Raw genomic sequence first — 12,076 nt, 5'->3', positions numbered from 1 at the left:
ATATCTATTTCACCCATCCAAATCATTCAGATCTACATCAAGTGCTACAGTAGGGTCGGTTTGGAATGGATGGGAGGTGAAATCAGAATTCTGGGAGGACCCTTCATTGGTCCACAACTAAGCTTCCCTTGCACCAACCTGCAACAATTTGTAAAATTCCCAGGCTGGACCAAGCCTACTTTGACTACATTCACCAGGGGACATTTTAACAGTATCCATGCCATTGCACTACACTGCTCCTCAACTGTTAGTATACAGTCGTGGCCAAAAGTTTTGAGAATGACACAAATATTAATTTCCACAAAGTTTGCTACTCTAGTGCCTTTAGATATTTTTGTCAGATGTTACTATGGAATACTGAAGTATAATTAAAAGCATTTCATGTGTCAAAGGCTTTTATTGGCAATTACATAAAGTTGATGCAGAGTCAATATTTGCAGTGTTGACCCTTCTTTTTCAAGACCTCTGCAATCCGCCCTGGCATGCTGTCAATTAACTTCTGGGCCACATCCTGACTGATGGCAGCCCATTCTTGCATAATCAATGCTTGGAGTTTGTCAGAATTTGTAGGTTTTTGTTTGTCCACCCGCCTCTTGAGGATTGACCACAAATTCTCAATGGGATTAAGGTCTGGGGAGTTTCCTGGCCATGGACCCAAGATATCAATGTTTTGTTCCCCGAGCCACTTAGTTATCACTTTTGCCTTATGGCAAGGTGCTCCATCATGCTGGAAAAGGCATTGTTCATCACCAAACTGTTCCTGGATGGTTGGGAGAAGTTGCTCTCGGAGGATGTGTTGGTACCATTCTTTATTCATGGGTGTGTTCTTAGGCAGAATTGTGAGTGAGCCCACTCCCTTGGCTGAGAAGCAACCCCACACATGAATGGTCTCAGGATGCTTTACTGTTGGCATGACACAGGACTGATGGTAGCGCTCACCTTGTCTTCCCCGGACAAGCTTTTTTTCCGGGTGCCCCAAACAATCAGAAAGGGGATTCATCAGAGAAAATGACTTTACCCCAGTCCTCAGCAGTCCAATCCCTGTACCTTTTGCAGAATATCAGTCTGTCCCTGATGTTTTTCCTGGAGAGAAGTGGCTTCTTTGCTGCCCTTCTTGACACCAGGCCATCCTCCAAAAGTCTTCGCCTCACTGTGCGTGCAGATGCACTCACACCTACCTGCTGCCATTCCTGAGCAAGCTCTGTACTGGTGGTGCCCGATCCCGCACCTGAATCAACTTTAGGAGACGGTCCTGGTGCTTGCTGGACTTTCTTGGGCGCCCTGAAGCCTTCTTCACAACAATTGAACCACTCTCCTTGAAGTTCTTGATGATCCGATAAATGGTTGATTTATGTGCACTCTTACTGGCAGCAATATCCTTGCCTGCGAAGCCCTTTTTGTGCAAAGCAATGATGACGGCACGTGTTTCCTTGCCGGTTAACCATGGTTGACAGAGGAAGAACAATGATTCCAAGCACCACCCTCCTTTTGAAGCTTCCAGTCTGTTATTCGAACTCAGTCAGCATGACAGAGTGATCTCCAGCCTTGTCCTCGTCAACACTCACACCTGTGTTAACGAGAGAATAACTGACATGTCAGCTGGTCCTTTTGTGGCAGGGCTGAAATGCAGTGGAAATGTTTTTTTGGGGGGGGGATTCAGTTCATTTGCATTGCAAAGAGGGTCTTTGCAATTAATTGCAATTCATCTGATTACTCTTCATAACATTCTGGAGTATATGCAAATTGCCATCATACAAACTGAGGGAGCAGATTGTGAAAATTTATATTTGTGTCATTCTCAAAACTTTTGGCCATGACTTCAGTACAGCATTCAGACAACCAAGGTTGGAATCTGAAGAACTGAATAATTCTAGAAGGAAAAAAAATGAATTAGACAAACAAATGTAAATAACTTGCACAATCTTTATTTTATTGTAATGTAACAGGAAAGGGGTCAAGTTTGCAGGTTGCATGGACAAAGGATTTTCAAATTCCATTCATCACCCCACCAAAGTGGAGTGTCTTTTTACAACCCTTTCACACACTATTTCAATACATGTATGATGAATATATTCATTCATTTGCTGAAAATTGTAAAATAGACATTCGTGATGAAATCTCCACAAGGGTGGAAAACAAAGCTTACCCAAACATAACCTCAGAAATGGAAGAAACATTGACTATCTCCCACAGGGTTTTCCTGAGATTTGCAATTCAATAAACGAGTCGAAGGGGACCGGGCCTTTGGATAACTATACAATAATTTGGAATAAAAATAATAAAATAAATAACAATAGCCTCCCTGCTTGGAACATAAGAAAAGAACACCCACATTCTATTGATTACACTTACTATGTCATCCTTACAGCAAAGCCAAAGTAGTTCAATCAAAGAGGTACATATCATATTACTTCAAAACTTCGAAGACAGAATACAATCAAACAGTTAAATGTTATTCTTTTTTTTTGGCAATGTCATCTATATCTCTCATTCCGCAAAAAAAAAAAAACAGTGCAAAATTCTTGAAATAAGAAATGACATTACAATCCTGTTCCCATTTCTTAGGGGCTTTCAATGAAATATAACACACAATGCAGTCGCAACACTGACAGATAATACTAGATACAAAGTACATTTCAATTTGTGTGCAAAATTACTATTCAAACTGTACTCAGGTTTTGAACAGAGTGGTGTATTAAAAAAAAGTTGTAACAGGCAGGCATCAGTTCATTGTACAAGATGGAATTCATCTTTTCAATGTTAACTGTAATTACAGACTACCCTTACATCCTCCTCAGTTCAAAGTACCCAACTACTTGCAGTTGCAGGGTCAACTATGGAGAAGTGATTGCAGTCAGAATCCCCGTTCCCTGTCACAACACAATTTCACCAGAACAAATAAATTCAGTAATGCACACATCCTTACCAACAAAAAGAACAAACCCACTCTAATGTGAAAATGGAGGACAGTAGAATATATAAGGCCTGAAAACAATTTTTCTGTTAAAGCCCTGCCCAGAAACCACCCAGCCTCTTCCTCCTAGGAGCTTCCGTAGAACTCAGAATTTATGCCATTCTGAGGATTGGAGAGGTGTAAGCAATATGGCGAGAATTCCATCTAACCTACAGTATGAGACGGCAAGGATGAGCTATTACCATATGACTTGTACATTTTTTCTGAGCCTTTCATATCCATATGAAGTGCCTAGGGGGTAGGGTCTAGGGCTCGATTTGGGATTGGCCATAAGTGTACACAATTTAACATATGTCCCTTAAGTCTGCAACTGATTCCTCCCTCCTTATATTCAGGAAGTTCCCATGTCCCTGAAGTTCCCTGAACTTGGCTGGGATTCCACATCCATTGGCTCCACTTCATTTTTCACCTCTTTCCCATTTGTCTGGTCCTCTCCAGCTTTCTTTGTGTTCTCCCCACCCACTGGCACTGCTTTGTTATCGGACACATCACTAAAGTCAGTCCTTGGGTGTTTTTCACCTCGTTCTGAGGAGTCCTTTTTCGGCGAATCCTTTTTGGGATCCTCAGTCTTGGCTTTGTGGGATGATGCCGCTGATGGGCTCGTCTGATGCGGGTGGTTGTCGTTGGGGACGACCGTGCCTTTCTCCCACCCGTTGGGGCAGTTCTCTGTAGGACCGTTGCGTGGCACCACCTTGTCACCTTCCCTTTTCTTCTTAGTCGGTTGCGCCAAATTCTCAGACTTCATTTCAGATGCAGCTGCCTTGACTGAGTCCTGGACGCTGTCCTTGGCTTGACTATCCTCTTTGAGTCCTTCCTCCATACTGTGATCTCCTTTAACAGACTCAGGGTCTGGGCTGCCTGAATGGTCCATGTCAAGCTCATTACTGTTCCCATTTCCCAGTGATTCTGAGTCCTCTGAGGAGATCGCTGGCCCCGAAGGATTAACAGAAAAACCCTCAGCCTGCTTATCTCCATCACTACTCAATGCTTCATCATTCAACTTAGCAGTCTCCTTCACCTCCTCCGTGACACCCTTCTCCTTCTGGGCTCCCACTGCCTCTCCCTCTCTAGCCTTGGCTCGCGTGCGGCCTTCCTCCGCTCCCTCTCCGTTCCCCTTCTCCGCCTTCTTCAGCTGTTTCTGGATCTTTCTGGGGCACCATACAAACTTTTCCTTGGGCTCAAAGTGCTGGAAAGCGTAGCGCAGAAGCTCTTTGCGCTTCTGCTTGTCACGAATGGCAAACAGGAAGTAGTCGAGCACGCTGCGCTTGACGCTGCTCAGGTTCCTTTTGACCAGCGTCTCCTCCAGGAAGAAGCGCACCAGCGGACTCTGGTAGTGCTCAAAGCCTAGCTCCCCCAGGCTCTTCAGGATGCGCGTAATGCGGAGGTTGTTGTGCATGTTCCTGAGACAGAAAACACAACCAATATTTAGATGGAGGACCCCTAATAACAGTTTACAACACCACCGATGACAAAGAATGGTCATCAGTGGTTCCACATGGTCTTAAGAAATCACACCCTGTAAAGATGACCAAGGCGTAACTTCAGCAACTCACCTTTCGAGGTTGGCGAAGCGTTCTCTCCAGTTCTCGGCGCGTTTGACCTCGCCTGTGTCTTTGTTGACCAGCTGGATACCATAGAACCCCAGCATGAGCTCGTAGGACTCCACCAGCCTCTTCTTGGCCTCCTCACTCTCCCTGAAGGCCTGAGGACACAGTGGGGCAAGAGCACAGAGACCATTATCATCGACTTGATAGAGGAGAAGCTCCATTCATAAACATTTCGTCTGCTCACTGGACCCAAGGGAGTCCTTTGACAAGTCACCCTATGCTTACTGTTACATTCAACAGTAACTCATTTCATGAAAAGGGCATTTCACAGTGCTTTATTGTACCCCTTAACCACACTTTGCACGTCAGTGCTCCTAATACATCACAATGATCAAGCAAAACGTGAACCACTCACCAGGATCTCCTTCTTGGTGAGCTCAGAGGCCATGTAGTTCACTCCTGGCTCCCGCAGTGGAAACAACCTGAGAGCAACAGTGGATTATAACTTTAGATGGCTAGATATCAATAATAGCACAGTGAAATCACTTCACTGATGTTTCAATCGTGTTTTGTGATAGCTTTCCTGCTCCGTGCTGCGGCTAAGTGACAAAATGTTGGTGATCGACAGTTTATTGCAACAGAATGTAAACGCCATCCAAGTTTATGACACTTGAGATTAGATTACTGTACTGTTATCATTGTGAGTCGGGCAAATTATAGGCCTAGTCATAAAGTAATAGTCATATGTATATAGTATAATACTACATTATAATGGTATAACTTCCTAGAGTTCTCAACTTGTGCTACATATATTTCTGGTTGAAACTTGCTGTCATACGTGAGTTTTAATTTGGCTTTTATAGATGTCCATCGGGATACATTAGAAACAAATACACACAACTAGCCCATAACAGAACCGGAGCATTTAGGACCATACGTACCACTGAATGTAGGAGTGAACTCTCTCCAGCCTCTTATAGTCCGTCTTCCATTCTTTATGAAAGGATTCTATTAAAATGTCTAAACAAAAATATAGAGCATTACATACACCATTACGCACATTTTCCAGTCAGTGAAAACGGCTTGGAAGAATAGCAAATGACCTACCATCAGGGGAGGAGGGGTATTCGTTGAGATAGAATTTTAAATTGAACATTCTCTCTTCTGAGCATTCATCGTCTGTTAGATTCTGTGAAGACACGCAGACAAGCAGCACAGTCAGATGTCTAGATGACGTCCCATGACAAAGACAAGATAAAAACAGACGACCTGTGTAGGGCCTGGAGTTTTACCTGGTCAGGAGAAAAAAAAAAGTGGGTTCTGGTAAGACCATGTTAGCCTAAGCTTACTAAGACCCAACATTTTTCCTGACAGATTCACATGGACAAAAACTCCTGGCCCTATTCATGTGTAATAACAAGAGCCTTCAGACTTACAGGATACCCTTTTCTGTAGTTCTGCATGTCCTTCGCAGCCCTCATGTTCCTGGAGAACGTGTTTGACCACTGTGAAAGATATGGCACAGCGATATTGGATGAAACATTTGGCAGATATACATTTAAAAAGGCATTATTTATTTTCTTTTGGGTACCTAAAATAATTTGGACCTGGGTGTAAGTCAGTGGAACCGAAGAGGAGACAGATACCAGACCATAGCAGTAGCTTCACCCCATAGTTTCCCTGTTTCAACAGTTATATGGGAGATTTGGTGCAGTGTTAATTTCATCAACAAAAATGGTGACGAAAATACCAAATACTTCTTTAATCCCCTAAAATGGGGGACTATGTACAAAAAGTGCTGTAATTTCTCAACGGTTCACCCATATGAAAATGTCCTCAAATGAAAGCCGACAGTCTGCCCTTTCACCCCATAGTGTTTCCTCTGCGTTCATTTAAGTGTGGTGCTGCGCTACGGCAGAATCATTGCCGCCACACCAAATGCTGTGATGAAACCACTGTTACATCATGTGGGTTGGACAAACTGAAATAAACAGGGATAACACGTATTTTCTGTTTTGTGCTGTAATTTGGTCATGGATCCATATCTTGTTGGCCTCCAGGACAGCCTGGACCAGAGGTTTTAAACACCTGGAGATTCTGGGGGCCTTCAGTGTGTTGGGACCTCAGGCTGTGTTCTCTAGTGAGAGAATAAACACCTTTAACCTGACCCAGAGGCTGCTGTGCTGCAAGAGTGGCGCTCTTACTAGCAACATGTGCTAGTTGGAGCATTCAAGGTACGGCATGAGCGTGCAATGAAATGAGTAAGAACATTTAAATGTGAAAGTATATCCCTTTTGTCCCGCTCCCTTCTCTTGTTGCATGTCAAAACAGACCTGAGGAACAGACTGCAGGGAGAGCATCTAGCCGCCTGCATGCGGCTCTCCATCAACGGCCCCCCCATTAAGGAGCTCAATTAGAGGAGAGCGTGGGAAATCTTTTCCCAAAAGCCCAGAAGAAAAGTGCTCTGACAAAGGCTGTAAACTGTCAAAACTAGGTTGTCGTCAGAACTTGGAAAGAGCTTTCCAACACCCTCGTTTTGTGATGAACATGAATTAGTGGGAATTAGTGGGCTGTTTATTTTGTCAAAAACTTTATTTCAGAAAGGCCTCTTGTGTTTCCTTAGATAGCTGCAACACTCAACATTTAATTGCAATATGAATACTATAATCCTTTTACCAAATACATTATTGAGCTCATTTCTGGTGGTGGAAATTATATTTTAGATGGTTTATTGGGAGTTTCTTTTTAGTCACCAGAACCAAGCTCTTCAGTACTTATATCAGCTTCATGATGTAGTCACCTTGAATGCATTTCAATTAACAGGTGCGCCTTAAGTTAATTTGTGGCATTTCTTTCCTCCTTAATCCTTGTGTAGTCTTAACATTCTGTATATTCCCCTTGACCTAAGTTAAAAATGACCCGCCTTCACTAAACCCCTAAAATAAAGGAGCATAATTGAATTTAAGCCCAAATCTATTTTACATGAAGAAACAACCTGTCATTCATCACAGACTTTGAATATCTGGGTTTTCCCTCTTCACAATGCAGAAAGACTGCATTTAAAATCAGTGGACACTACTCATTTTTATTACAATACACCTATCATAATTGTTTTCTTTACTGAAGTAGAGGTTTGTTATTGCTGAAGGTACTGCATAGGTGTAAAGATGACTTTTTTCTAGCAAGAGATAGCACTTGTATAGCCTAAGAAAGTAGCAGAAATGTGTAGAAAGTAGTTTTGTATGCATTTTATTGAAGGGAAACAATAAGTGTTGAAAATATCACTATGTTGCCAAAAAAGTTATTGTGTGTGTGTATGTGTATATATATATATATATATATATATATATATATATATATATATATATATATATATATATATGTGTATGTGTATATATATAATATACATACACACGAGGAATTCAACTACAAAATAATAGTCTTCTCCCATTTTTTTAACCATTATACACCTTGTGGGTGGGGGCAAACAATAAGAATAAAAAAGACACAAAACAAAAACGTGAAGAACAAATCAAGCAACTCTAATTAGCACAGGTAGGACAGTATGCAAGTGTGTGCATGGACTTTGCAGATGCATCTCACATGTGCAGCACATTTGTTTTACAGTCCCTTGGAGGCATCTCCTCTTGCCTGTCCCAGCTGCAGCCTCAGGTGGATCAGGACAAGATTCAGCCCACTGAACAGCTTTCACAAGCGCTGCTGTGCAGGGGAGGCGCTCCCTTCTTTGAATGTGTGGGGTTACAAGTGCCTTTCCCAGCTGCTCCAGGAACACCCTCTTGTTCCGCTTATCAGGCATCCAGGTAGGGTTGACCTTGTGCCATATTACAAAGGCATTGTATGAGAACACGTCAATGATGTTATGGAAGATGACCAGGGGCCAGCAGGCAGTCGTCCTCCTGCAGCTGTAAGTTCTAATCACCTTGTCCAGGTTGTCCACGCCATCTTTGTTGTAGTCCAGGATGATGGCTGGCTTCCTGTCCTCACGATCACTGATCTCAGCCATTTTGTGCAGTGTGCTCAGGAAGACCACATTCTTGTTCCTCTTTGGGGAGGTAAGAAACTAGAGTCGTGGTGGGGGAGAAGGCAAACTTTGATGAGAAGGCCTCTCTCCCCCTTGTTGTGAGGAGTGCAGGGGGGAGCTCAGGCTTGTTCTTTCAAACTGTACCAGCCATGGAGATCTTCCTCTTCAGGAGCTGCTGGCTGAGTTCAATCAGTAGCATTCAATCTCAATTTCACATTGTGTGAATGTCTCTGATTGTTGTGGTGCGCAAATTATTTTATAACTGCCGGGTCAAAAATGACCCTAAGACAATCTATGTACCCTGGTGGTGTACAGCTTTCCTGGAAATACGAACAAAGGTGATGTTTCACTTTTTCTAATGTTGGGGTGACTCCAGGAAAAGTCATCAAATTTCAAGTTGAAAAAATATAATTTAGGGGGTTCTCTCTGCTGTTAAACATAGTAGTGGGTCATTTTTTACCGTTAAGACAAGGATTAATGCACTTGAGCCAATCAGTTGTGTTGTGACAAGGTAGGGGGGTATACAGAAGATAGCTCTATTTGGTAAAATACCAAGTCCATATTATGGCAAGAACAGCTCAAATAAGCAAAGAGAAATGACAGTGCATCAAGACATGAAGGTCAGTCAATACGGAAAATTAAGAACTTTAAGTGCAGTCGCAAAAACCATCAAGCTCTATAATGAAACTGGCTCTCATGAGGACCGCCACAGGAATGGAAGACCCAGAGTTACCTCTGCTGCAGAGGATAAGTTCACTCGAGTTACCAGCCTCAGAAATGTTAGTCCAAATAACTGCTTCAGAGTTCAAGCAACAGACATCTTAACATCAACAGTTCAGAGGAGACTGTGAATCAGACCTTCATGGTCGAATTGCCCCAAAGAAACCACTAAAGGACACCAATAAGAGTCCAAATTGGAGATTTTTGGTTCCAACCGCCATGTCTTTGTGAGACGCGGTGTGGGTGAACGGATTATCTCTGCATGTGTATTTCCCACCGTAAAGCATGGAGGTGGTGTAATGGTGCTTTGCTGGTGACACTGATTTATTTTGAATTCAAGGCACACTTAACCAGCATGGCTACCACATCACTGCAGAATGCTACCCCATCCCATCTGGTTTGGGCTTAGTGGGACTATCATTTGTTTTTCAACAGGACAATGACCCAACACACTTCCAGGCTGTGTAAGGGCTATTTGAACAAGGAGAGTGATGGAGTGCTGCATCAGATGACCTGGCCTCCACAATCCCCCAACCTCAAGCAAATTGAGATGGTTTGCAATGAGTCAGACCGCAGAGTGAAGGAGAAGCAACCAACAAGTGCCCAGCATATGTGGGAACACCTTCAAGACGGTTGGAAAAACATTCCAGTTGAAGCTGGTTGAGAGAATGCCAAGAGTGTGCAAAGCTGCCAAGGCAAAGGGAGGCTATTTGAAGAATCTCACACATTTGGATTTGTTTACTACATGATTCCATAGTTTGTCTTCACTATTATTCTACAATGTAGAACATATAAAAATAAAAACCCTTGAATGAGTAGGTGTTCTAAAACTTGACTAGTATATAAAATTACACTTGTTTACTTGACTTTTATGACTCCTTCAATTAATTTACTGTAGCAAGTTTGCCACCTGCAGTAGGTAAGTAAAGCAGATGTCGAATCCATCACTTCTGTTTGGCTGTGCCCATAGCAACATTCTAAAATTAGGTGGATATCAACTTCCCAGCGTTCTGCCAACCAACTTGCCCACATCGTGCTCGTGCGGCAATGTCTGCAAACACAAAGCTAGCTCGTGCTTGGCTCTGCCCACTTTCCTTGCGTTTTGCCCACTATGATTCATTTGCTCTCATTGGAAACGACAGGCTGTGGTCCATCTTCAGTTAGTCAAAAAAAGCTTTGCTAGAGTTGCTTACCAAGAAGACAGTGAATGTTCCTGAGTGGCCTAGTTACAGTTTTGACTTAGCTTGAAAATCTATGGCAAGACTTGAAATGGCTGTCTAGCAAAGATTAACCACCAACTTGACATAGCTTGAATATTTTTTTTGAATGATAATGTGCAAATATCGTACAATCCAGGTGTGCAAAGCTCTTAGACTTACGCAGAAAAACTCAAACAGCTGTAATTGGTGCCAAATGTCATTCAACATGTAGGCCTAACGACTCGGGGGTCGAATACGTACGATAAATAAAACGGTTTATTACATAAATGTTTGACAAATATTAACATTTTTATTCCAAGTTGACATATTGTGTAGATTGTTGACAACTATAATTAAATCCATATTTAGTAGTTTTATAGGGCCTAACTGTTTGTTGGCACCGTTTGTTATAGTGCATTGATTGTATTGTTTAATCTTGCGTAGTGGCTTCGCTTGCATGCATCAAAAAAAAATTGCTAAATCTGCCCCACCAAGATTTACATGCTAAAATCGCCACTGCAGGCTATAAAGCAATGACTAGCTCAAGACAAAGTGGGGATGAAAAGCTAACGTTACATCTAGCTAACGAAACGTTAGCAGGCTAAAGGCTAGATAAAGCGCTAACGTTAGTTGGCATAGTAGCTAGCTAGCTTTGTAACCAAAAACTAAACGAGGCATTATAAATGAAACTTGTCAAATATAACGATAGTTACCAACTCACTTAAAACTATTACATTCTCCTGCAAACAATATTCAAAATGTGGAGGTAACGTTAGGCTTCCATTTGCTGAACAGTTGCTAACGTTAGCTAGCAAGCTAACGTGTGCTAGTAGTGGCCTAACGCTAACATTAGTTTTCGTGTACTCGTTCGCCGTGTTAACGCCGACATTTGTATAGTTGGTTACACAAGACAAAAAAAAATTTAATGCAACGTACTAAACCAGATGTCCATGACTTAGTTTTGTCCTGGCTTGAGCGACGCGTTTGGTTCTCTCCTGGATCGTCTCCATCACTCTCTGTATCCCACGTCGAATCATACACGCACAATAAATCGTCCTGCTCCATCATTGAAAACACAATGTCACAATGTGGGCTTGAGAAAGACCAAAAGCGAAATCTGCTAGCCAAGATAATTACACATGAGTTGAACTTCTAGCCCTAAATTCGATGACTACCACGACCGACCAACCATCCCTCCTCCCGGTCAGCAAAATCCATCGTCGCAATTCGTTGTACCAGTACGGATTCGACAAACGTGAGTGACAGGGTGAAATGGTCTGCAGTCAATGCATGTCTCTGTCTGCTGGCTGAGCGTCATCATCTTCTTCTTCTTCTTCTTCTTCTTCTTCTTCTGTGGGTTTTATGGCGGACTACAACTCCAAAAGGTGTATTGCTGCCACCTACTGGATGGGTTGAAACCAAAAGAAAGTACAAATAAAATCCATACGTGATAGGTATACTAACTTAATCCACCCAAATAAAAATAGTACATTGACAAAACAAAACTCCCACTTCTTCCTTCTTTCAATTCTTCATATCTCCCTTCTCAGGCTCTAGGGCCTGAGAGGGTGGTAACGGCTTGTGACAATATTCC

At 42.5% G+C, this 12,076-nt stretch overlaps 1 protein-coding gene across 1 annotated transcript; it reads right to left on the bottom strand.

The window, feature by feature from the left end:
* Positions 1-1,909: 1,909 nt before the first annotated feature.
* Positions 1,910-11,800, bottom strand: LOC115166164 (opioid growth factor receptor). The gene is made up of 7 exons (XM_029719907.1): positions 11,419-11,800; positions 5,958-6,026; positions 5,629-5,710; positions 5,463-5,541; positions 4,937-5,003; positions 4,528-4,676; positions 1,910-4,374 (listed from the first exon to the last, which is right to left on the bottom strand). The coding sequence occupies exons 1-7, from the start codon at positions 11,548-11,550 to the stop codon at positions 3,306-3,308; spliced, it is 1,647 nt and encodes a 548-aa protein (XP_029575767.1). The 5' UTR covers positions 11,551-11,800; the 3' UTR covers positions 1,910-3,305.
* Between the last annotated feature and the right edge of the window lie 276 nt (positions 11,801-12,076).

This window comes from Salmo trutta, chromosome 28 (genome assembly GCF_901001165.1).
Source record: "Salmo trutta chromosome 28, fSalTru1.1, whole genome shotgun sequence".
Taxonomy (NCBI): domain Eukaryota; kingdom Metazoa; phylum Chordata; class Actinopteri; order Salmoniformes; family Salmonidae; genus Salmo; species Salmo trutta.
Note: the sequence above shows the minus strand (reverse complement) of the source record. Positions and strands in the feature narration are given on the sequence as shown.

What these genes read in the sequence shown, in the direction of transcription:
- LOC115166164 (XM_029719907.1), bottom strand. Translation starts at nt 11,550, where the DNA reads ATGATGGAGCAGGACGATTTATTGTGCGTGTATGATTCGACGTGGGAT. An exon ending in ACTACAGAAAAGGGTATCCT is followed by an intron (nt 5,711 to 5,957) that starts GTAAGTCTGAAG and finishes GTGTCTTCACAG; the next exon opens with AATCTAACAGACGATGAATG. An exon ending in TCACCAAGAAGGAGATCCTG is followed by an intron (nt 4,677 to 4,936) that starts GTGAGTGGTTCA and finishes CTGTGTCCTCAG; the next exon opens with GCCTTCAGGGAGAGTGAGGA.